The sequence below is a fragment of the Tetranychus urticae genome, chromosome 2, assembly GCF_039701765.1.
Source record: "Tetranychus urticae isolate SD_2017Ah chromosome 2, NJAU_TeUrti_SD_1.0, whole genome shotgun sequence".
Classification (NCBI taxonomy): Eukaryota; Metazoa; Arthropoda; class Arachnida; order Trombidiformes; family Tetranychidae; genus Tetranychus; species Tetranychus urticae.
In genome coordinates, this window is record NC_142959.1 from 26,471,561 (window position 1) to 26,495,378 (window position 23,818).

The window sequence follows — 23,818 nt, forward strand, 5'->3', positions numbered from 1 at the left end:
AGAACAGAATTTTCAATCAAAGTGTCGTAAAAGAGTCGAGTGCTGGTGCAAGAACATTAGAACGGCCTGTTTCTGTAACTAAAAATTTCATTGATCGACAGTTTTGGATGAAATCGCTTTCAAACTTCGATTGTATTTTTGTTCTGTTATAGATCAAGTTTATTTTTTATTTTAATATTTTTGTCAAAAATGGTTTTTTCATTAGTAACTCGAGTCTTTAAATGTTGATTGAATGAATCGTAATCAGTAAAGATTTTTGCGATCACTCATGATCGTAAGTCCGCTTGTATAATTGCAAACATGTAAATATTGAAACATTAAACATGGTTTGAAAATTGTTGATGGAATTACAATTTATTATTAAGTTTTAATAGTTTAATGAAGACTGAATAATTTTAGACTAGAACAATTTATCATGATCGATGTTGATTTATGAAGCAATGAAATTTACTAGATTAAGAACACATCAGGTGTTTAATTAATTACAATAGCAAATCTAAACAAGAATTATCTTTGACTAATTCTCAATGAACCCGTTCTATTGAAAGTTTCTTTGGTCTTGCTTTTGAATAGCTTTGCACAAACAAACGGTAAAACAAGAACCACTACGGCTTGAAGTGCAGCCAAAGAGCTGCAGTAGGGTGCGAATATCTCAGGTGTCTTATCCATGAATCCAGTTATTATCCAGGGATGAACTGTGTCACCAATGGCACCCATGAGAAAGATGAAGGATGCATAGTTACGTGTGATAAACACGTACTCTTGTATGAAACCGAGGGAAGCTGCGAATGTTGGTGAAAATCCAATTGCAAGCATAATGAATGAAACCCAAGCAAAGGTGCTACTTTTTACAGCATAAAAAAACATTAAAACAGTGCTTGCCAAAGTTAGTAAACAATTAAAGATGATTAAGAATCTTTTGTCAATATAATTAGTAGCAATGATGAAAATGAAACGATAGCATGTGAAGACAGACCAATATGCTGATACCAAATTTGCACCATCCTTTTTGGTCATTTTCAAGTCAGATTTGACAACGAAAGCAGGTCCCAGAGATCCTGATTGAATAATGTTAAATAATGAAAAATCATTTCATGGCTTGTCTACTAATAGCTTTGAGGGTTTTACAAAATTGTTTAGCGCTTTTGACTTCTTTAAGCTCGCTTAGTTTCTCATTTTGTTTATTTTTCATCTACAATGTTCAAACGACGACTATTCAAGGACTATCGAACATTAAGGTTTTTTCGAAACTATGGGTTGCAATGGCATTTTTTTGCTCAGCCTAAACTTTGAATTCTTGTGCCCAATGACTCGTGAAAAGTGATTTGAGTCTATTTAAGAGCTGAAGGAATAAGTGGAACCATTGTTCTTAAAAAAGGCGCTTTCTTAGTTCGAGGTTTGACTAGATTAACTTGTAATCGCTGGGAAGAGACCATTGCTCGTTGTTAATTAGTTCAAATGACAACTTTAACTATTATTCTACTGCAAAAGGTTAACAAATTTTGTAAAACTTAAAAGCATTTGATACAAAGTGAGATGAAGAAAGTATATTATAACAACTTACCGACCATAGAGTTGACTGAAAATGTTGTATGAGCAATGAAAGCGCCAACTAAAACAATGAAAATTTTCTTCCATTTAGGGTGAGTATCAGTGTTTATGGCTTCATCAGTCTTGCTAGTTGGATTATTCTTGTCCTTAAAATAGAAATACAGAAATCCAAATGAACTAAGAACCACAATGGACCAGAGATACAGATACGGATATTGAACTGTAACATCGTCTGGAGTGTAAGCAACAATAGTTGGACCATCACTTTCAATTGTACTATTTGTATCAATATCTGCCACTTGTGGTAATAAATAGGGTTTAAGCATCAGAGGAGCCACCAATGATCCTACACCATAGACTCCATGCAATATCTGGACGTAATTAGCGGCCTCATCGTTCCAAATCGCCAGAACACATGCATTAACAACTGAAACAAGCACAATATCAAACAATCAAACATCTTCCAAATATGATCTTCATTATTCTGTTTTCCATTGATATTGTTTGAAACAATTGAAGTGTTAAATGCTTACATATTTCCAGGATTCCTTGTGCCATTCCCGACATGAAGAGACATGCATAAACTACATTGTACTGTTTAAACCAAGGAGCTGCGGCAGTCAATATTCCCGCAAACAAGTTGGTAAGAAATAAAACCAATTCAGGTTTCATGAAAAGACCAATAAATCCCGCTAAAAGAAGCAAACATTATTATTATTCTGTTCAGTTTATCATCTTCGATTTTTGACCAACTTACCAGCAAATGATCCGATCAACATTCCAAATGAACGACTTGGCACCAGACCCGAAACTTGTGCAAATGAGACATTCATCCTTATTTGTAAATCAAACAAGGATGAACCCAATAAAGTGTTTCCAGCACCAAAACATGTATATGAAATGTAACAAAATAATGTCTTTAATAATTTTGCACGATTAGCTGCTAAATACTTTGAAATGTTCATTGTTCAAGTTTAGTAGATTACTGTCTATGTGTTAAGCCGTTGACTCGTTGAAATCTGAGCAATACTACCAATTGTTGTCCACGAATTGCTTTATATATCAACATTTGACTCTATTATCAGTTCATTTATTAGTTTATTATTCAATTAATCAGATGAAATCCTTTTGTCATTGAAAATATCGCAAAACGTGATTTGTCTGAAACACGTGAAACATGCTAAATTGAATATTTTATATTATTACTTGAGAAATCGCTCATAAAAATTGATTTTATCTGCAAGCAAGAATACGAAGATCTACATGATGAACAAGGTATATTGAGCTTCAACACCTTCTAAAATGTAATTAACAATAGATTAATCTTTATTGCTGGTCTGTTTGAATGCTATTACACTTGATTACAAGCTTAATTATGTAGATCGATCATTGATAAAATGTTTCACTCTGTTTAAAGTTGTTCAATATTTTCAGCGCATTCAAGATAAAACTATTCCAGTAACAAAATAATAAACTTAATAAACTGTTATATTTGCCAATAACAAGCTCGATGAATTGAATCTGAAAAATGGAAACATCGGATAAGAACCCAGCAAGCTTCTTCCAGTTGTATTAATATCTCAATGCCTGGCTTTATGATAGAGCGAGTCAACAGTTTGTAGATATTGTTTCGAACCATTTGATCCTAGAAAATTAACAGGTCAAACTTTTAAGACAACAATCGATGAAAGAAACACAGAAGGGATTGATGAGATAAATATTGCTTGTCGAATTAAATTCGGCATAATTTAAATGCAATAATGCAATAAAATTAGGTCAATAGTTGATAGAAAGTTACCAAAGAGGCCAAAAAGTAACGACATAACTGCAACTACGACGACTAAAGCAATTGCTACATATTGGTTGCAACTAAAAAGACACAATAAACACAATTGTTACACCTATGCACAAATTGACCTAAACGGCTAAAAATTAATTTCTTTCAAATTTAGACTTTTTTAGTTTGTAGAGACATAAAAACTGAGTCTATCTATGCGATTTAAAAGTTTTTCTGATGAACAGTTTTCGAGAAAATTTAGTTCGAAGTTGAAACTTTGATTGCCTTTTGTTCATTGATGGAAGCAGATTTTTTCATGAAACTCATGTCACTTATGTTCATTGTGATAGCCAACCAGAAAACGTACTTATTTTGAGAAATAACATTTTCTGTTTTTGTAAAACAGATCAAGTTCGATTTTTACTTAAACCGTCCGATTTCTGGAACTGAAAGAGTTAGAGATCTGAAACACATGATTCTTGCAGAGAAATTGTTGAACCACATCATGGATTGAATAATTATTTCAACATATCAATAGTTCTCTTGATTTTGGCTTTTGAACTTAAATCTTCTAACCTCAATATTTCGAGAATGGCATCACTTACATTCAGCATTCTTTTGTCAAACATTCGAGTTCATCATTGGCTATAATATAATATGACTGAATACTGAAGAAAATTTTAGTTAATTCATTTAATAACGAATATCATTCTAAGACACAAGATTTGTGTTTAAGAAACCATTTAACTTCATAAACCAAGCTCAGGTCTGACAACATAAGTAATGCAATGCTATAACTTTTTTTGCAGGATCTCGAATAATCTGATGTAACAATTCACTATAGCCCTTAATAAAATCTAATATTTGGTCAAAGAAAGATGACTTTAGGTACTTCCATTCCCGAAATATCGAGGCTCAAAGTTTTTAGGTAAATGGTCAAAACTAAGAGAACTGTTGATAAATTGAAAAAACTGTTCAATGCATGATGTGTACAAACAACTTTTATGAACGAAAAATCAGTTTCAGCTCTCTAATTCTTACAGATACAAGTAGCGGTCGGTTTGAGTAAAAATCGAACTTGATCTGTTTTACAGAAACAGAAAATGTTATTTCTCAAATTAAAACCACTTTTTGATTAGTTATCAGATTTTACATCAATTAAATGAGTTTCATGAAATAACCTGCTTCCATAACTGAACAAAAGGCGATCGAAGTTTCAACTTCGACCTCAATTTTCTCAAGAACTGCACATCGCACGTATTATTTAATAGTATCAATGGATACACTCTTTATGTCCCTGCAAACCCACCAAGTCTCAACTCTTTACTCAAATGTTCGAGCTTCTGGCAGCACTCTTTGCATTTCATTTGCAAGTTTAACCAGAAAAGTGGTTTATTTACCAAGAAATGGGTTGATATGAGTTTGTTTTGTTGAATAAGTTGTTTTTCGCACAATTACAATCCAAAAATAATGATGCTGATGCGCTAATTGAAAGTTATTGTATTGTATTGTATTATTAATTAGTAAAGGATTAAATTGGTGAAAGAATGCTGAATGTAGGTGATGCCATTCTCGAAATATCGAGGTTAGAAGATTTAAGTTCAAAAGCCAAAATCAAGATAAATATTGATATGTTGAAAAAATTATTCAATTCATGATGTGGTCCAACAATTTCTCTGTAAGAATCATAAGTTTCAGATCTCTAACTCTTTCAGTTCGAGAAATCGGACGGTTTAAGTAAAAATCGAACTTTATCTTTGTTACAAAAACAGAAAATGTTATTTCTCAAAATGAGTACATTTTCTGGTTAGCCATCAAAATTAACATCGTTGACATGAGTTTCATAAAAAAATCTGCTCCCATAATCGAAGAAAAGACGATCGAAGTTTCAACTTCGAACTCGATTTTCTTGAAAACTGTTCATCAGAAAAACTTTTAAATCGCACAAATGGACTCCGTGTTTATGTCTCTACAAACCAGCAAAGCCTGAATTTGAAAGAAATATATTTTTAGCCGTTTTTGCCCATTTTTCTTTCAGCATTTTGTCAATTTGTGAATGAGTGTGAGGATTGTTTCTTTTCATTAGTAACAACAATTTTTCACTATTTAATATTTTTGATGGCATGTTATTGATCAGCTAAATTTGTTTTCAATGGTTAATTGTTCAAGTAAACAGTGTAAACAATTTACTGATTTGATCTAAGCTTTACTTGAAAATCAGTGTTCACAAACCCACTGACTGTTAGTCGTCAGTGACTGTCAATATCGCTTTTGTTTACAGATTTTGCTGCAAATACTTTGGATCAAAACTAAATTAATACTTAACAATCGTTGAGGATAACAAAAGTTGGCGTAATTATGCTTATGCTGTATTTAAAGTTACATGAACATTGCGAAGTCCAATAATAATCTTTCTTGGCGTTACCATAACATTTGTTTTGGCCTTTTACGTAATTACGTGATACGTTTCCATTGTATCAATGGTTTTTTCATTAATAACTCGAGTCTTTTGAATGATGATTGAATGTATTGTACTAAATAAAAGTAATTTTGCGATCAGTCATGATTGTTGGTCTGTTTGTAACATTTAAAACTGAATATAAGTCAACACCCTGAATCAAATCAATTAAATCTCAATGGAGTGACCGTTTTGTTTTTACTGTCAACTGATTGTAACCATCTTTATGGGTTTACTTGGAGTCAAAGTTAATTCTTGCCATGGTTTAAAGTGAAATTATGATTAAAGAAGTCGAATATAAAATAATAATTTAATAAATAGTGTAACTTCATTGGATCTCTTGAAATAACCTGAGGGTGAAGTAGAGTTGAAATGGCCTCTGAAGAGTCAACTGAACAATTTCAAGGGAAGAGGATAAAGGCCTTTGATTGAGGCTAAACAGATTATCTGTTTAACTTAATTTACTTTCTTCACTGACCATCAAATTTGATTCCCTTTGCTACTTTAACTGACCAAATAAAGCAATATGTTTCTGATTAATTACCTTTTAATCATTTTTATTTTGATTCACCAATTATACTTGATGTGCTTTCACACTTGATTCCAATAGCTTCACACATGGGATAACTTGGAGTAAAAGATTAACTTGATAATAAATATTAACATTTTTACATTTCATTTGATCCAGTTGAGTGGTTAATTAAATTACAATGATTTCTTTTCCCATTAATTTTCAATTAGTTACTGTCTTGTGTTTAATCAAAAAAAGCGCCCCAGTTGCTACTCAATACTTATTGGTCAACCTTATTTGAAAAAAAACGTTATCTCATGCATTGATTTAGAAATATTTGTTTACCACTTTTCTTCCGCCATCAACTGATTTATTGCTATTATCGTGATTAAAATATGTTTTCGTGTAAATTAAGCTTAAATTATTTAACTGATCATGCCAATTGGAAATTAACTCAATTGTAAATTTGGGTTCCATCTGCTACTATTGTGTTTGAAATCAATCGGTTCAACATGTGCAAGTTATTGTACTCTTTTTGTGTTCCCGTTTCAAAGTAATTAAATTGGATATAATCTTACGATTTCAATTGCTACTGATAATGCCGTTATCCCGTTGTCTAAATTAGTAAGTAATTAGATTGTGGCCGAAAGAAAGGTTAACAACATTGAAAATAAAATACACATGAGTATTATATTAAGTACCAAAGGCTAACAAAAAAGGTGAATATTTTTTTTCTCTTTGTTTCTTTTTTTTGCTTAACGGACAATTAAATTAACATGATTATATTTAACAATGAAACAAGAAAAGATGATGATAGTGGTCTTTGATAATGATGGTGCTGTTGATGATGTTGGTGACAATGATTACTGTAATGACAAAATAATACAGTAGACCCTCTCAAAGGTCCCAGAGTCATGGTAACGAAATGAACAATTTGATTTAATTTAGTGTTTTTTAATTACATAAATTTTAGAGGACTCTGATAGTCTTGCTAATTCGGTATAATACACGAATCAGCAAATTAATCATAAAAAATCTCGAAATTAAATTTGTCAAATGGCTATTTTACCTAAATATTTCAGGGAAATAGCCAAATGCTAATCTCACGACTTGACAATTGAGAGGTTTTACTGTTAAATATTTCTTATTATTAATCCTTTCTCTTCTTCTCTCTATCTACAGGTTTCCATAGTTTTACGGAACTGAGTTAAGATTCTTTGATAATCGGGATCCGAATCTATATCAACCAAAAGATCTTCATTATTATCATAATTAGTAATTGTTGATGAGGCTGAAGTCGCTCCACTTGTAACTGACGTTTTGGCTGCTGATGATGAGGCCGTTGCACTGGATGTGTTTAATGTTGACATTGATGGTGAATTTGATTTTATCGTTGTATCCTCCATTAATTGGGTTTGAGCCTCCGTTGGACTAATTATGATTGTTTGGTTATACTGTTGCTGCTGTTGTTTAATTGAAGATAAATCAAGTGGACATGGCAATAATTCTTGCATGATTGAATGGTGAACAATCAATGAATACAAGCTTGAAAATTCCTTGGTGAAACCCTAGCAGGTAAAGAAAAGGAGACAATGATAAAGAAAGAATAATTAGTTAATTGTTAAGTTAAAACAAGATTGAGATAGTTGATTAATTTGATTTATGGAGGTTGATTTGAATTTCAGTGTTGAAATGAGAGTTAAGTGAGGCAAGGTTTTAATAAGAATTGTTGATGAATTAATTAGACTTGCAACAACGGAAATGTTTAAATGTGTAATTAAAGGGGCGAATTTTTGCAATGATTAATGAGATAAATTAGTAGATAAAATGTCTACAATTAGATGTTTCTAGTCAACAGTGAGAAGATTTTGAAAAATCCAAAATTATGATTAATAATATTGAGATTCACTGAAATGTGAAGGTAAAACTAAATCAGAGCAGACCAGAGGATTGTAAACTTAACAAGTGCAAATTAATTGTCCTAAAAATTGTTTTTAATTATATAGTCATCATAATTTAAACCGGCCACTTATACAAAGGTCGTTTAATTGAACCAGCTGTTTGACAATTTTATTAAACAATTTCAAAGGTTAATTTAACCGTTAAGGTTAACGTGTTCATTACATGTATGAAAATATGACATGAAAACTAAACCAGCAAGTTAATCACTTAATCTTTCAATGAACAAAAGTGTTGATTGTTGAAATATTATTAGTTGAGGTTTCAATTAAAATGGCAAAATATAATGCAATTTAAAGGCAATACTTGAATTGAATAATTGAAACTAATGCATATTCAATTTGGATTCCTTTGATTATTCAATGTTCATACTTTACATAATTTGTTTAACCAAAGGCAATCAGAGTAACCATTTGATTGCTGATAATGTTACAAGAATGATGATTTTTATTCTGATCAAGATGAGAATGATGATGATAATGATAATCACGCTAAATAGTGATTACAATCAAAGTGAGGGTTGAATAGGAAGAAAAGCCTTAAAGGCTTCTCTTCAAATGTCCTCAGTCTAAGTCCGAAAAGAGGTGAATCTAAATGAATGTACCAACCCAATTGATTCATCATTAGACACCAATCATGCATCTTAATTATCAAATTTTAATTGCAATTTCTTGTTCTTTTAATTGCAGCTCAAAAAGGATGATCAATATCAACGATTTGGCGAACCAAAGGAGACCAAAAAAGATAGATTTCAAGTGTTATTTAAAATGCAAATTTCATCTTCTACTTTTTTTTGCTGAAGCTAAAAAAAAGTCTTGTTTATTATTCAATAGCTCATTGGATATTTTCCCATGATATTGACGATGAACACTATTATCAGCCAAGTCAGCATTTTTTTGTGTCTAATACTTTGCTTTCCCAACTGGGTTCAAAGATGATGAAGAGGATGACATTAATCAATGAAGAAAAAACGAGAGGCAAAAGATTAGTTTATTTGGTTGACTAGATCATCAATAAATCTTGTTGACAATATGAATTCCCTGTGGATATTAATGGGTAAACCTGAAAGTCAACAGAAAATTCATTTCTCATGATAACTTGTCCACATTTTATTCATTGTTCAATCCAAGAGTCACAACAGCATCAACTTTAGCCTTTCACCTTTAAGTTTGAATTGCAAGAGCAAAGGCTTCCCAAACAAAAAAGTAATTCACTTTGTAATTTTAACTTTATCTTCATGTCAAAAGATGAATTAAGATTGTAACAGTTGACCATTATGAAATGGCCAAATGTCTTTGTCCAATCTAACTTGAAACTCTGAAGTAGATTGAGTCTGATGAAGATATATTGAAGCTAGTTTCAGATATTTATTGACAGCCAACTAACAGGTAATAATCATTTCTAATGACAATCAATCACCGATTATAATCAACATAATTGTCATATCAAATCAAACCTATTATTTGATCAATTTGAAACATTTTGTGTAAAATTTGAAACAAAAAATAGAATCAAAAAAGTCTAAAAATGATAATTTTTCCATTCGTTTCCAGACTCTCAACTCATTTGAATTAGTCAAGTCTAATTTTGTTGTGAATTATGATTAGAGTTAAACCAATTGTCTGCATTGAGCATTTCGTATTTCACCTTCATTGAGACTGAATAAGATGAGGATGAGAAATGGTTGATGAACCATGAAAACTGTTTACCTTGTCAATAATGATAATATATTTGCTTTTCAGCTGACCTCATCTTGTAATATAAAAACAAGTCAAATGTTTGAGGCTAAAAAATGATGTTTTTTTACTTTGCTATAATATTTATATTTTTAAGTTCATCAAAAAAAATGTTAAACATGATTTGAACAGGAATCACGGAATGATATTCATTGAACTGGAAATCTATTATTATTGGATAATTGTAAGAATCGATGAAATAACAGATGATCAACAATCATTATTAGTTTAAATTTTATGGTAAATTTAAGGCTCATTTTTTGCGTTCAATTGACAATGAGCAATTTGTTTGATTTATGATCAAATGTTTAAATTGTAAAACTGAAAGGTTGAATAAGTGAAACTGATTGCCTTGATAACATTGTTCATCATTTCCATTCAATTTTATGGCCTTTGACAGGATAAGAATAAAGAAAGGAGCAAAATCACATCAATTGAATGAGTTTCAATGAAAGTTGTGAATAAAGTTATAAGCAAATGAGCTTATTGATTAACTTGAAGTCAATCAATATTTGACTCTCATGGATGATCATAATGAATGGTATCAAATGTTATTATGGATACACATTTACTGTAATAATGTGATAACCATGATCAGGATTCAAGTTAATCCTGTAAAGCAATAGCTAAGATTATCATTTTTATATGGTAATACCGGTTTCACCAATCTTTTGAGCTTTCAAGCAATCAAAAACTAATTAAAAGAAGAGTTAAACGATAGAAAGCAAAGATTTATCAGAAACTGAATTGAAATTTTACCAAAAATTAGCTTCGTTCAATTGTATTCCATTCAGTGGGTTAACATTGAGATTTTGATTTATATTAAGGTTCAGGTTTAGATTGAAAATTGGGTTTAGGTCTTTGAATATTTCTTATACATTTCTGTGTGATTTTTAAACTGTCATTTTGTTGTTTTGAGGTAACAATTGTAAGTCAGAAAGGTTAGGAGATTGGTGAAACAGGTCAGAACCTTTTTATGTCATTATTATTGAGATTTTCATGTGAATGGGAAAAGCGTTAAAATGATGTAAACATTAAGGGAATCAGGAAAATATCAGTTGACTTGAATTGTAATGAGATACACATTTGAATGGTAAAATTGATGATCAGGATTGAAGAATTGGTGAGACTTGGACGATAGTTGGGTCAGTGAATTGATTACAATGAAAGATACTTATAGCCATGTTAATAAGGAATGTAAATGTTGTCCTGTGATTAAAATTGATCAAGACAGAAGAAGGAAGGGAATTAAGTTATTGGTCAATGAACAAGTTGATGTGTGTTCAGTGAAAGCTGGACAAACGTAATAGGAATCAAGTAAAATGATCAGCTATTCTGATCACAGAGGAAACAAAAGGCTTTCAAATGGACAATGGAATCGGTGTAATTCAAGAATGATATTAAAGCCTGAAATCTGACAAAATATAACATTTCAACAAGAAGAAGAAGAAGGAAAAAAAGAGGTAAAAGTTGATATCCAATAACAAGTCTGTTTGGTGAGATGAAAGTTGTGACTTGTAAGATGATGATTCTAATGATGATTCTGATGATTCTAGTGTGTATTTTGAAGCTGTTGAACACTTGTCATTGAGCCATGTTGGGACATTGAGAGGATTAAAGGATTCATTTTGCTGAATAAGATGAATTGACCTGTTATTGGTAAAGCTAGCAGGATGAAAAGATGAAGAGGAAATGATGAGAATAAAGAGAGTTAAAAAAATAAGATAAATGTTTATTGTAAAACAAATAAAAAAAAGGTGATCCTCTATGTAAGCAAATATATTATTTTGGATACTAAACTGGACTCTCTCTTGTGTTGGGTTAAGGTTAAGCTAAAGGTAAAGGTTATTTCAATTGCATTTTTCCTTGGCTTTGATTCAATCTCAATCATTATAATCTGTTTGAGTAAAAACCCTTCCTGATTCTGAATCAGAGTAATATTTCAAGTGAGAAAGTAAAGGAAAAGAAATAGCTTTTTCTGCTTCAAACTTGATGGCAATCCATGTCAAGCTGAGAGACAAGAAAATAGTTTTTTTCTTCTTCTTCTTCTTCTTCTTATTCTCCTGTTTCCTTCAAGAACTTCTAATCTCCCTTCTTTACTTTACCTTGCAGGTAACTCAATTTTTCACCTCATAACGGCCGTGGAAACTTAACCTTACCAAAGCATTTATCAATCGTCAACTAACTTCTTATCATTAATGCTTGGACCCGACAAGGTAAAGTGAAAGTGAATTGGACCATTTATCTAAACTTTTTTTTTCACTTCATCATCATCAGTATCCTCATCATCCTCTATTACCTCATCTCTTCTCAGGTAAAGAAAAAAAAAAGCTTTGAGATCAACATTCTTTAAGACTTTGAACAGTGCAAAGGTAACACACAATTTTCAGCTTAATCTCATGTTTTTACTCAGTTTTTTCTCTCAAATAATTTTCTTGTAAACAAGTTGCCAATTAAATTGAAAAACATGACAATTAAAGAGTTAAATTGTCAAAAATATAACAATTAAAATGTTTAAACAGTAAAATTTAATTTGCGCGCTTCTACGTTCAATGGTTACTTTATATAAAACATGTGATACGGCTTTATCTTGTTACTCATCATCTTTGTTTTACTAATTAATTTTTAATTTTATTTTAGGTGTTAAAAGCTAATTTTTGCCTCGTTTAATTTAATAAGATAACATCTAATTGTGTAGTTAATTCAATGGGAGACAATCTGTTCAAATTGACAACTTACTTTCAATCTCAACCTCACGAGGTGACCCAATATGAGGTCTCGCTTTTGCCTGTTTAATTTTGCACTTGTGATTACTCTGGTAACATACAATATCATTTATCCTGCAACATGAAGCTATTTAGTGGCCATTTCAATTTGGTGACATATTATAATATCAGTTAATTTGACTCTCAATTAACTTGCTCTTTATTTTCTCTTCTCAATCATTTCTCTTTCATACCATCGAGGGAGGTAATCAGGCCACATAATTCCTAATTAGTAATTACATATCATTCGCCCCATCATCATTATTATCAACAAGATAATTTAATCATGGGAAGAGGAGGAATCCAGGAGAGAGAGATATATAAAAACTGAGTGAAAAAAAGCTACATCAACCTGGAAAAAGACCATCATCAAAGGAAACAAAAATTTCAACATGATAAAGAAGATGAAAGGAAGAAAAAATTTATCGATTAAACGTTGATCAGTGCTAATCAAGTCTTTTTTTAAATGGCTTCTTAATGGCTTCATCAATTAAGAAGATAAATTTAATTTCGATTGCTCATCATCTTTAATTTTGTTATTTTCTTCCCAGTTTAACTGTTTGTAAAGTAATCGTTTATTATTAAGTAGCCTCAACCTTCTGTGTACACATTGCACTTCCACAGCCTATTGACTTTCATCTCAATAATAATGATAATAAATTTAGCCATTATAATCATATTGATGCTAGTGATTATCATCATTTCAGGCTGTTCAAATGGTTACAATAAGGATTTTTCAATCTCTTTGTTTTCAATTGCACTGTATCATGAAATACTCAGTCTCAAAACCAAAGTATTTTTCGAAGTCAATTTTACCAGAAAATGGAAAATCATTTAAATGTTTACATTTTCAGTGTTGATAACTTGGTGATCATGTGAATTGCTGATTGATTATAATTAGCAATGATAAAGTCTAGTTCTCTGTCACTCACATGAGTGCAGTTGAACCTTTCAAACAATTGACTGATTGGGATAGAAGCGTCTCTTTGGATCATTGAATTACGTTATTCAATTTTATGTGGTTTTCAAAGGTTGTAATTGTTCAACTTTTAAAATTAATCAGGTAAAAAGAACAATAAAAGCCACAGCTATTAAAGCAGGTAAATTAATCAACAAACAAACGAACTGTCAACAATAATAGAAGATGATTGAAATAAAAAAAGGTTGCCTTCAGGTTAATTGTCATCCAACTATGGCATTAAAAATTGAATGATTGCAACTGGAAATAAACTAATGGTCAAGATGAAGATGATGTTAAAAAACAGCTAAAGCAAAGGTTAGTTGAATGTTTGCTTTTACTGGTTAAATAAAATTTAACTTTCAGGTAATTATGTTTAAGTTGAGGATAATTAAATTACTTTGGCTTAACATTAACATTTGTCAATGTAATTGTAATATTTGGGAAACAAAGATAAGAATAAGAAGTTGAAATGCATGAAATCATTCAATTGAATCATCATCATTGAGTTGATTAATTTGAGACTCACCCAAAACTTAATATCAAAGACAAGCTTTAAAGCAACTGATTTAATCTTGCGCTTTTTGTTTGAAATTAACAAAATCAGATAAATTGTCATTAAACAAGCAAACTGAAGCTTATGATTGTTACGATTGTTAACCAAACCCAAAATTGAGTCAAGTTGTATCGAGTCATTAGACAAAGGTATAACCTGAATTGGACTAATGATTGGATAATAAATTATTAACCATTAAAATTTGACAATATAAATCATGAGTGAAAAGTCAGCCAGTTAATAACAATTTAACTGGAACCAAAGGTTTGGTTAACAATCATGGGAACATTGTTTGCCTGGTTAAGAAAAGATCATGTAAAGGATGTTTGACAATTAACTTGATTGATTTATAACTTAATGGTCCACTTGATTGTAAAATTTGAAATGAATGTCAATATCATCTGTTTTATGATGATTGTTGATTAAAACTTCCCAAGCTTTCAGTTATTATCTTGTTAAATCGGACATGAAAATCCTTTAGCTTTTACATTCCGCCATCAGAAGTATTCAAATTGAGGAAAAGTGGAAAGATAAAAAAGGCCATTATTCAGAGTCAATTAAGGTGTCCTTTTAATACACCATCATCACCATCATTACGAGGATATATGTTTGAGCCTTTCATGTTGAAACACGCAAACGGATAGGTAAACGCGTGTTGCGTGTTCCGCCAGAATCAAGTTATTCAGGTAAAAATAAGGAGAAGATGTGAATTGAAAAAGTCAGAGGAAGACGATGATGAACGAGAAGATTGAAAAGGAAGAGAAGATGAGCTGTCAAGTTGATTATGTTGAGAGTTTACTTTCTAGATTGGATGGGACAATTTAAATGTTGCCATTGATGGGTTGCCATTGAAATGTAAATTAAATTTTTCACAGAAACTGTCATCAATGACAATCTTACTTTGCATTTTTAACATTATCATGAGATAACATGCCGATTGCCTGCTACTACATTTGAATAGTCAATGAATTGAATCAATTCAAATGTTAGCAGATAATTTTTTGTCACATTGGATTAAGTAAGCAAAGAATCAGCTTTCAAGTGACAGTCAGAGCAATTGCAGCGGCGGTGGTAATGGTGGTAATTGGGTGATCAGCAGCCTCAATAACAGCCATTCAGTTGTCATATTAGGTAAACAAATGCATCGCAACTCATTTTAACCATAAAAAGATCAACATTGAGAGATAACTGGCGTCTGGTCATCATGTTATCATCATAAACTTCAACCTCCTTATCCAAAGATATACAAAATAACAGGAAGCTCTGTTTCTGGTTCAACTTCAACTTTGGCTTCTGTCTTTGCCTATGTCTCTGTCTGAGGTCAACCAATGTGTGGCAGATGATACAAATGGCTTCCAGAGAAGGGGAAAAGTCCGTCATCATTAACATTACCATTATCATGATTGGATCGATAAATACCTTTGTCATCATTATAAACATTTCATCAAGCGGAAAAAGGCCTCATGTATCCAAACCTATCCATGATGATGATGATGATGTAACTTGGAGGGAAGAGAAACAAGAAAGGTGCTAATGGAAAGTTTATGTTAATTGAAATTGGTATTTCATCGATTATCTATTAATACATTGCCATATTCAGCCATTAATCAAAAAAATATCGTATAATGTTGTTTAGCTTTTTTTTGTATTGTTGATGATGGTGGTTGGTGACATTATCTCAAGTATTTTGCTGTAATGTATAATCAGTGAGGTGCACACTATTAACATAAATACATATTACAATAATATCATCATTGTATTTATCACAAAGTTACAAGGTAACCTGGTTGAACACGATAATCAGATTGATTATGATTATTGTTCAAGTTGACAATGACTTTCCTTCCTTTGTGATGAACATTGACTTTGAAACACCATTATAATATTCACCATAACACTTATTCACATATCTAATACAATGATCACTGAAACAACTGTAACTTTCACCTATTAATAGATATATCACCATTTCTCAATAATCGGTTAATTAATCGGTTGGAATTATCTTAATAATTACTGCTTTACCCTATCTTATCAGTCAGCATTAATTATTGCTGTCTTTTGTATTTTCACTGTTTGTATTAAATATGTAATATAGATGGCGTTATTATTAAAAAAGTCATTGTCAACACATGTTTCGTTATTGAAGCCAATTTATCAAAGTGGTTAAGTTTCATTTTTAATTTCATTTAAAACCTATTTACCTAATTAAATCAATCCATTAATGAATCTAATCTTCACAGTCAGTGTTAATCATCAATAAAAGCTTGAAGGGTTCACCTAAAGTTTAAAAATTACTTTAAACTCAAACAAGGACTTGAAATTTACTGAGTGATCAAATTTAATAACAACTTTTTACACTTAACAAGTGGATCAAAATTGATTTTATTATTTGTTTTCGTTGGATATTCTGTTTGACTGTTCATCTATTTTTCATCGCTCTCTAACAGCTACTATTATCACTTAAACCAATATTATAGTTTCTCCTATCAAATCGATCTTGGTGTGATAATATCAATTTTTAATTAATTTATGGTTATCAAGAGTGTCATTTATTGATTGTTTTGTGCGATATTATGGTTAAACCATTAATTTAACCATTCATCTATCTTTTAGTCAACAGTGAGATGTGTAAACTGTTACTCTAAAACTTTATTTAGTGACTTTTCGTGTATCATCATCAATCGAAATCTCAAACCCTTTGCTCCAATCTAATTTAATAAATAATGCTCAATGATTCTGATTCAGTCTCCCAACAGCAAACGGATAACCCTATTACTGTAATTGAACGAGAGAAAAGTTTTGTGGCTCTTACGAGGGAAACAATCAAATCTGAAGAGGCAATCAATTTTTTAACCACACCGGAGTCAGGAGCAATTAACCTGTTTCTTGGAATCACTCGTCAAGATGAAATTGATTCACATGGAATTGTTACTGGTCAAATATCGTCTTTATATTATGAATCATACGAGGGAATGGCTGTTAAAATGATTAGTCGAATAGTTGAACATGCAATTATTAAATTCAAACTGGACAAGTGTTATGTTATACATCGACTTGGATTAGTTAAGGTTTGCGAAGCATCATTATTAATAGGTTGTTCATCACCGCATCGTCAAGCAGCCCATGAAGCAACATTATATTTACTCAATCAGATTAAGAAGCTAATTCCTATTTGGAAGAAAATCAACGATTCAGAAGAATCTTTACAGCCAAGTTATTCAACATGGAGCACGAGAAGTGAAGCTTTCTGGTTACCCAGGTCAAGCTAAACTTGCTGTATTCAATTATCATAAAATTTTTTCCTTCATCTTCCCCCTTCTCTCTCTCTCTCTCTTCCTCTATTTTTTTCTCTCCCTCTCTTTGTACTTTGATTGATTAATTTGTATTCAATGGAAACAATTTACATTCAAACGTTGATCTAAGATCTACTCAGGAACTCAGGTTATCATTCAGTAAAGGTAATTATTCAACTTTATAATTTCCATTGTTTCCTCTTTTGTTTTTAACATTTTAATTTCGATAATGATCAGCAAGTTATGAATTTCATGGTTACCTTCATTTATCTCTTTTCAGCTTGATGATGGTTTCTCATCATCTCTCTCCTCATCTAACATCATTCTTCATATTCATCCTGTTACCAATACCTTGTCACGTGATCATTAACAAGAACCATCATGAAGATTAAGCTAACTACAGTATTTTTGGAGAATTAATTTAAACAATAATTAACCCGAGAATACCAATTTAAAAGCAAAAAAGGGCCAAACCATAGGAGGAGATATCCACCCTCATAGAGTAAACAAAGGTCAAGAAGGGAAGCAAGGAATTGAAGGAGGAGGCAAACAAGAATGGAAGTAAAGTCAAGGGAAGAAAAGCAAAGAAAGGAAAGGAAACAAGATGAAAAAGAAGCAGAGAAAGTTCCGCTTGGAATTCATTTTAACATTGATCGCTGGCCAGCATTTTTGGAGTAAAAAAGTGAATTTTTACAGCAAAAAAAGAGAGAGCCATAGAGGAAAGTAAAAGTGGCCTGAAAAACAAAGTACATTTATAATGAGTAAAGATGAGGAGCTAAAATAGACATAGAGGATGGCGAAGGATGAAAGAAGGAAGAAATGGGCTGAACAGTCAAGCCCGAAAATTACCGGTTCTACGGTTATACCAATAACCAAAATATTACTTGTAGAGCCATACACACATTCATCTGTCTGCACATCCTTGGTTGAAAAATATGTCCGAATAAAGGTATGGCCTGTATTGACCTACCTGTTAGTTTTTTTGCTATTTACGCTGCTGTTATACTGAAACGATGATGAAAATGATGATGATGGTGATGCTGCTGTTTTCTCCAAATACTTGCTGACAAGTAACAAATAATCAACAAAGTGAATCAAAAACGATTTCCAGTGTAAAATGGAGAGGTCAGACAAATCTATTCTCAAATCTTTGCCTTTTCTTCACCCTCGGGCCAATTTAACAAGAATACAAACGAAATTGTAAGTTAGGATGAAAAAAAGACTAATATCCAGTTGAATTGTTTGTTGATTGAAAAATTCAACAAAAAATGTCCTCAAATTGATGTTGAATTGCTCAAACAATTTAATTTTTCTGTTGTTGTTGTCATACCTTTTAACTTTTTTTTGTTATTATTTCTTTTTCATCTTCATTTTTTTCACACTACACCTTCAACTCTCTCTCTTATCTCCACCTAAATCTTCGTTACGGACCAAAGATAAACTTGTACAGAAAAAGAAATTACTTTCACTTGTTTCACTCTCTTTCATCTTGTCATCAGAACTCTCTGCTTCAACGTTAATATACAGGTTACTTTTGATGGAGTCAAAAAGTGATTACCTTGTAAAGACCGGATGTATAATGACAATAGGACACGGAAAATTTATCATTAAATTCATTGGGTAACACCGCATGGATAAACAAATGTAATATAGTGACTCACAATTGATTTCACGAAACTATTTCAATTAACTCAAGTTTGATACGCCTTTAGAGATTAGCAGCATAAAAAGAGGATAAATTTGTGGACTGCGTTGATGATGATGGTGGTGATGGTGATGATGGACAGATAAAGCAAATGAAAGAAACAAAAATGGAGAGCCATTTGAAAAGGAAAAGAAGATAAATGAAAATAATCAAAAGAAAATCAAGTTACTGAACAAAAAGCAATGAAACTCGGAAAAGCAATGATATAATAATGATGGTCAATATTCTTACATCAATAGTAAAACACTTTTCACTTTTGATAAGTGATAAACGTTGATCATTTAAGGCTCTAGTCTTAAATGTAAACATGAAAAAAACTTAGCTTTGTCCAAATGATCGTTATAAAAGCAAACAAAGTAAAATGGATTCATTTTTCTCATAACTGAAATTCAAGATTAAGGATTGGGAATTTTGACGATAATATACTCCATGTTCGTACCTTGATTTTAAGAGTCCCTGTGGATGTGGTTAATATCAAATAATGGGCTACTCCGGTAACTTGGAATCGCTTTGGTACTCTCAGGGAGAGAGCATAGCAACCTGGTTTGGAGGTTGATTCACGAACAAGAAATGATCCAATGGATTGATGAGCTAGAATGGCGATTGCTTTATCACGGCAAATGGGCCCGTAAAACCAACCAGTCTGTTGGTTGCCCGTTGATCCGTAGACACTTGGTAAATCACAATCTGAGGTTGAACAATTGGATTGGTTTATTCGAGAGCAACTTGGCCCATAAGTAGCGCCAAGATTTCCCATTGATTTGGACGAGGAAAGGGAAGAAGATCCATTTGAAAAACTATGGAAAGAGGATGAGATCGAAGACGAGGTTGATGTTGATGAAGGTTGGTGGATATGGTGATGATTATTGTTGATTGAAGATCCAAGAGAGTAAAGTTCATTTTCATTGGACATTAAAATTCGGTCAAAAGTGGAATCAACTGTAACTAAACCTTCACCCTTATTAACAAAACTAACCATTGGATAAGCAGACATTGGATGACCATTGTTAATTGAATTATTATTATCTTTCCTATTATTGCTACCATTTGAACGTTTCCGGTTGGTCAAGGTGTATGATAAAATATTGTTGGCACCGGAGGATGATTTATTGCTATTGTTATTACGTTTACCTGTGAAGAGACGAGCCATGGTCATGGAGGAGGATGAATTTGAAGAGGATGAAGAGGAAGAGGAATTGGATGTTGTTATGGTTGAAGTTGAATTGGATGAAGTTGGCGAAGTTGAGTTTGCAAGATGAGAGTTTTTATCAGTAAAAAAGCCGGAAATTGGTTGAACAGATGACCGTCTAAACATCACAGAAGATATATCATCACAGGAAAGAGAATCTCGGAAGACGAATTGTTTCCTCTTTAATTTACACCATGGTAATAGTTTCATCATTAATTTGTTGGTTGTTGTATAATTTGAATGGTTTCTATTGAAACTATTATTATGAACATTATTACTGTTGATACTATTGATACTATTAACACTATTATTATTATGTACATTTACATTATTGTTGATATTATTATTGTTTAGATTATTATTGACAGTATTATTGTTGTTGATCATATTAACAATTGAAGTGGCTGTCAGTGGACTCTTAATGTTACTACTTGAATTGGCAGTTAATGATTCAATGGATATTTTGTTACTTCCAGTCATAATTGAAGACAATTGTAAACAAGGTAGCGAATTGTCAGGATCAATTTTACTGTTGTTATCACTATCAATGATATTTATTGTCACTGGATTAATTGCTGTGGACGGTTCCGAACAGTAAGGATAATAGTAATGATGATAGAGGGAAGATGATTGTAATTGGCTTTCCTTTGAGCTCGAATAATGGTCAACAATAAGATTAGAAGTCTCCCAAATTTTGGGAGATTTTGATGTCATAACAAGGGTTGACTTGATAACGAAAAATGATTTTACCTCACAATCCAACGCTTCTTGGTTTAACAATAAGATTAAATTTAACTAATCAAGGTAACATGGTTAACACAGTTGATATACTTTAGATGATTCTTGTTATTGAACTGAACAGCAAAAAAAAAGAAGCAAAACTAAAAACAAAACTTGATGTGAACAGGATGAAAGTTACAACTGAACTGGTAAAACCAATAACTCAACACAGAAACTTGCTTCTCACTCAATCTTCATCTTCCCTATCTTCATCTTTCCCTGCTTCTCACCTTTTCTCCCTTCTTTTCTTCTGTCCTCCTCATCAATGGCTTTGCTCTGTCTTCATTTTATTGTTTGTTACTTTGCTTAATTTTTCTTGTGTCCTCTCAAAAATCATTTATTTATCGTTTTTAAGTAAAATTAATGACTTCTTTTTTGCCTCTCTCTCTCTCTTCCATCGTCATTATCATCATCATCAAGTGAAAAGTCAAATGATCATTTTAAGGTATAAAGATGACGATTATGATCACATTGATATATATTTAAGGTTTGAAGAGTTGAGTTTGTTGAAAAGGTTGTATTGCAGGCTAAATTTGCATTACATTTAAAGCAATTTTTTTTGCTTGCGCTTGTATTAATACGTATGTTAACGGTTAAACCTTATTAATAGAAACTGTTGGTGTATTAATTGATTTAGTTGAATGTAATTCAATATATTGGAGGGCAAAAATTTAATTCACTTTAAAAGCGTACTTAACATTTTAAATAATTACTGGAAACCTTTTCAAGTGTATACAGTTTAACGTAAGGCTAGCAAAAAAGGTTAATGAGGTTAATTATTGATCTTTTCAAATGTCTAATCATCTATTCAATCATTCAAATTGCGGACAGTTGATTTTGAAAGTAAGTAAACACAGTTTCAAGTAATAATAGTAGATACTTTCTCTCTCTCTCTCTTTTCTCTCTTTCTACTGTTGAATGAAGAATTTTTTTTACTGTTGTTGATGAAGATGAAGATGATGTTGATGAATGGTTCAATTGAAGAGAAAGAGAGATCTTTAAATAACCTGTTGTGCATCATCACAGTATCTCAAGTTATCTCAGGGAATTAGAAGAAAAAAAATAAACTTTACTCTTCAGTAAAATCTTTAGATTCTTTGAGTTTCCATTTTTTCCAAGTTGTATATTAGCAATTCCCTTTTCGCTGTCTTCCTACTCTCACCTTTGACCTTCTGACCACCAAACAAGAGCCCATCATCTACCTGATCAATAGATAGAAAGAAAATAAGTCAATGAATGAGATGGAGAGAGGAAAATGAAGATAAATCTGTTTAAATGACCTGGGTCAGGTACATTGGTGATGAGCTTTCCTCATTTCTCTACTTGCTCCAATGTAAACATCATTTTTTAACTTGGCCTAGCCTGGTGTTGCCTTAAACTGGTGTCTACGAGATTAATGGTCCAAACCTTGTGGTCTAAGGTTAATTCAGGTCACGTTGAATCATTAACCCAAATCATCAATGATGACCGATTGATGGGCATCAGGGAAAAAGTTATGATTAAAGATGATTCAGGAGGGTAAAAGTGATGGCAATGGTTTAACAGGAAAACAAACAGCAAATCTTTGGTCATCTGTATTAAAGAGTAAAGAGGAAGACAAAAAAAACAGAGACAAATGTTAACAAGCAATGAGAAGAATGAAGATGAGATGATGAGAGACACAAAGCTAAAGGTTGACACGAAGTAAATGGAATCCTGGTTGAGAAGATAAACCGGATTTGAAGATGCTGATGGCGATGATGAGACTGATGATGGTAAGGCAAGTCAAGTGAATTAATTAGTTGCATCCATTGTCTCTTCCATTCAACTAGTGATTGAAGCTAACTTTTAATTGCTTTCCTCAATGATTATTATTAACTATCAACCATGGCCAGTGAAAAACACACAAGGGAAAAAATTGCCGTTGATTAAAAAAACAAACAAAACAAAAGGTTAGTCAAAATGAGTTACAAAAATTACGCCTTATTAATCGGTCGACCAGAAGCGCGCATTTTTCAATTTTACGCACTAATATTTGAAATTGTTTCCAAGTACTTCAGTAACAACAGATAATCAATTTTGTTAAATTGTATTAATTAACATTTACAAAATTAAAAATCTAATTACTCTGGTTACTGGTTTTTTTCATTAAACTAGCGAAAGAAAAATTACAACCACAAAAATAAAAACTAAATAATACTAATGATAATTGGAAGAAGGGATAACTTGGATTGTAATGCTCATAAAGATGACCTTTTACCTTGATAATATCGTGATGAATTTAAAATTAATCATGATGATTAGTTGATTGATCATCATCATCAGTATCATTGATTAAAAGACTGAGCCAGATTGAATGGTTAACCAAGAGAAATGGTAAAACAAATGAAATCATTTTCATTTTTGCCAATCAATCATAAATATAAACGTAACAAGGATACAAACACAAGTCATTACAAGCTTAATCATGTTTCTTAAATGGTTAAAATATACAAGCGTTGACAATTAAAATGTTAAACTTTGATGTTATTATTATCATCAACATGAGAATCATCAGCATCATCAAGTTGTTAAATATAATGGAAACCAAGAATGGTT

The 23,818-nt window shown here is 31.7% G+C and overlaps 3 protein-coding genes and 2 long non-coding RNA genes across 5 annotated transcripts; 2 read left to right on the forward strand and 3 right to left on the reverse strand.

Moving 5' to 3' along the window:
* Positions 1-446: 446 nt before the first annotated feature.
* Positions 447-2,569, reverse strand: LOC107360286 (sodium-dependent glucose transporter 1C-like). The gene is made up of 4 exons (XM_015926910.3): positions 2,309-2,569; positions 2,085-2,243; positions 1,565-1,978; positions 447-1,058 (listed from the first exon to the last, which is right to left on the reverse strand). The coding sequence occupies exons 1-4, from the start codon at positions 2,514-2,516 to the stop codon at positions 508-510; spliced, it is 1,332 nt and encodes a 443-aa protein (XP_015782396.2). The 5' UTR covers positions 2,517-2,569; the 3' UTR covers positions 447-507.
* A 4,061-nt stretch (positions 2,570-6,630) lies between these two features.
* On the forward strand, positions 6,631-12,497 carry LOC149094230 (uncharacterized). Its single transcript, XR_016198725.1, has 3 exons — positions 6,631-7,016; positions 7,480-7,872; positions 8,946-12,497. It is a non-coding gene; the product is annotated as an uncharacterized LOC149094230 (long non-coding RNA).
* LOC107360540 (uncharacterized) lies at positions 6,962-23,166 on the reverse strand. The gene is made up of 2 exons (XM_089267600.1): positions 19,712-23,166; positions 6,962-7,865 (listed from the first exon to the last, which is right to left on the reverse strand). The coding sequence occupies exons 1-2, from the start codon at positions 21,173-21,175 to the stop codon at positions 7,470-7,472; spliced, it is 1,860 nt and encodes a 619-aa protein (XP_089123726.1). The 5' UTR covers positions 21,176-23,166; the 3' UTR covers positions 6,962-7,469.
* Positions 14,274-16,307, reverse strand: LOC112538631 (uncharacterized). The gene is made up of 2 exons (XR_003081872.2): positions 15,691-16,307; positions 14,274-15,623 (listed from the first exon to the last, which is right to left on the reverse strand). It is a non-coding gene; the product is annotated as an uncharacterized LOC112538631 (long non-coding RNA).
* Positions 16,854-17,752, forward strand: Mocs2B (Molybdenum cofactor synthesis 2B). The gene has a single exon (XM_089267608.1). The coding sequence runs from the start codon at positions 16,998-17,000 to the stop codon at positions 17,541-17,543; it is 546 nt and encodes a 181-aa protein (XP_089123734.1). The 5' UTR covers positions 16,854-16,997; the 3' UTR covers positions 17,544-17,752.
* Positions 23,167-23,818: the final 652 nt, after the last annotated feature.

Excerpts from the sequence above, each read along its gene's own strand:
- LOC107360286 (XM_015926910.3), bottom strand. The coding sequence starts at position 2,516 with ATGAACATTTCAAAGTATTTAGCAGCTAATCGTGCAAAATTATTAAAG. Across the intron at positions 2,244-2,308 it reads GTTGATCGGATCATTTGCTG|CGGGATTTATTGGTCTTTTC; the intron begins GTAAGTTGGTCA and ends TGCTTCTTTTAG. Across the intron at positions 1,059-1,564 it reads TTCAGTCAACTCTATGGTCG|GATCTCTGGGACCTGCTTTC; the intron begins GTAAGTTGTTAT and ends TTATTCAATCAG.
- Mocs2B (XM_089267608.1), top strand. The coding sequence starts at position 16,998 with ATGCTCAATGATTCTGATTCAGTCTCCCAACAGCAAACGGATAACCCT.
- LOC107360540 (XM_089267600.1), bottom strand. The coding sequence starts at position 21,175 with ATGACATCAAAATCTCCCAAAATTTGGGAGACTTCTAATCTTATTGTT. Across the intron at positions 7,866-19,711 it reads CAGGGACTCTTAAAATCAAG|GGTTTCACCAAGGAATTTTC; the intron begins GTACGAACATGG and ends TTTACCTGCTAG.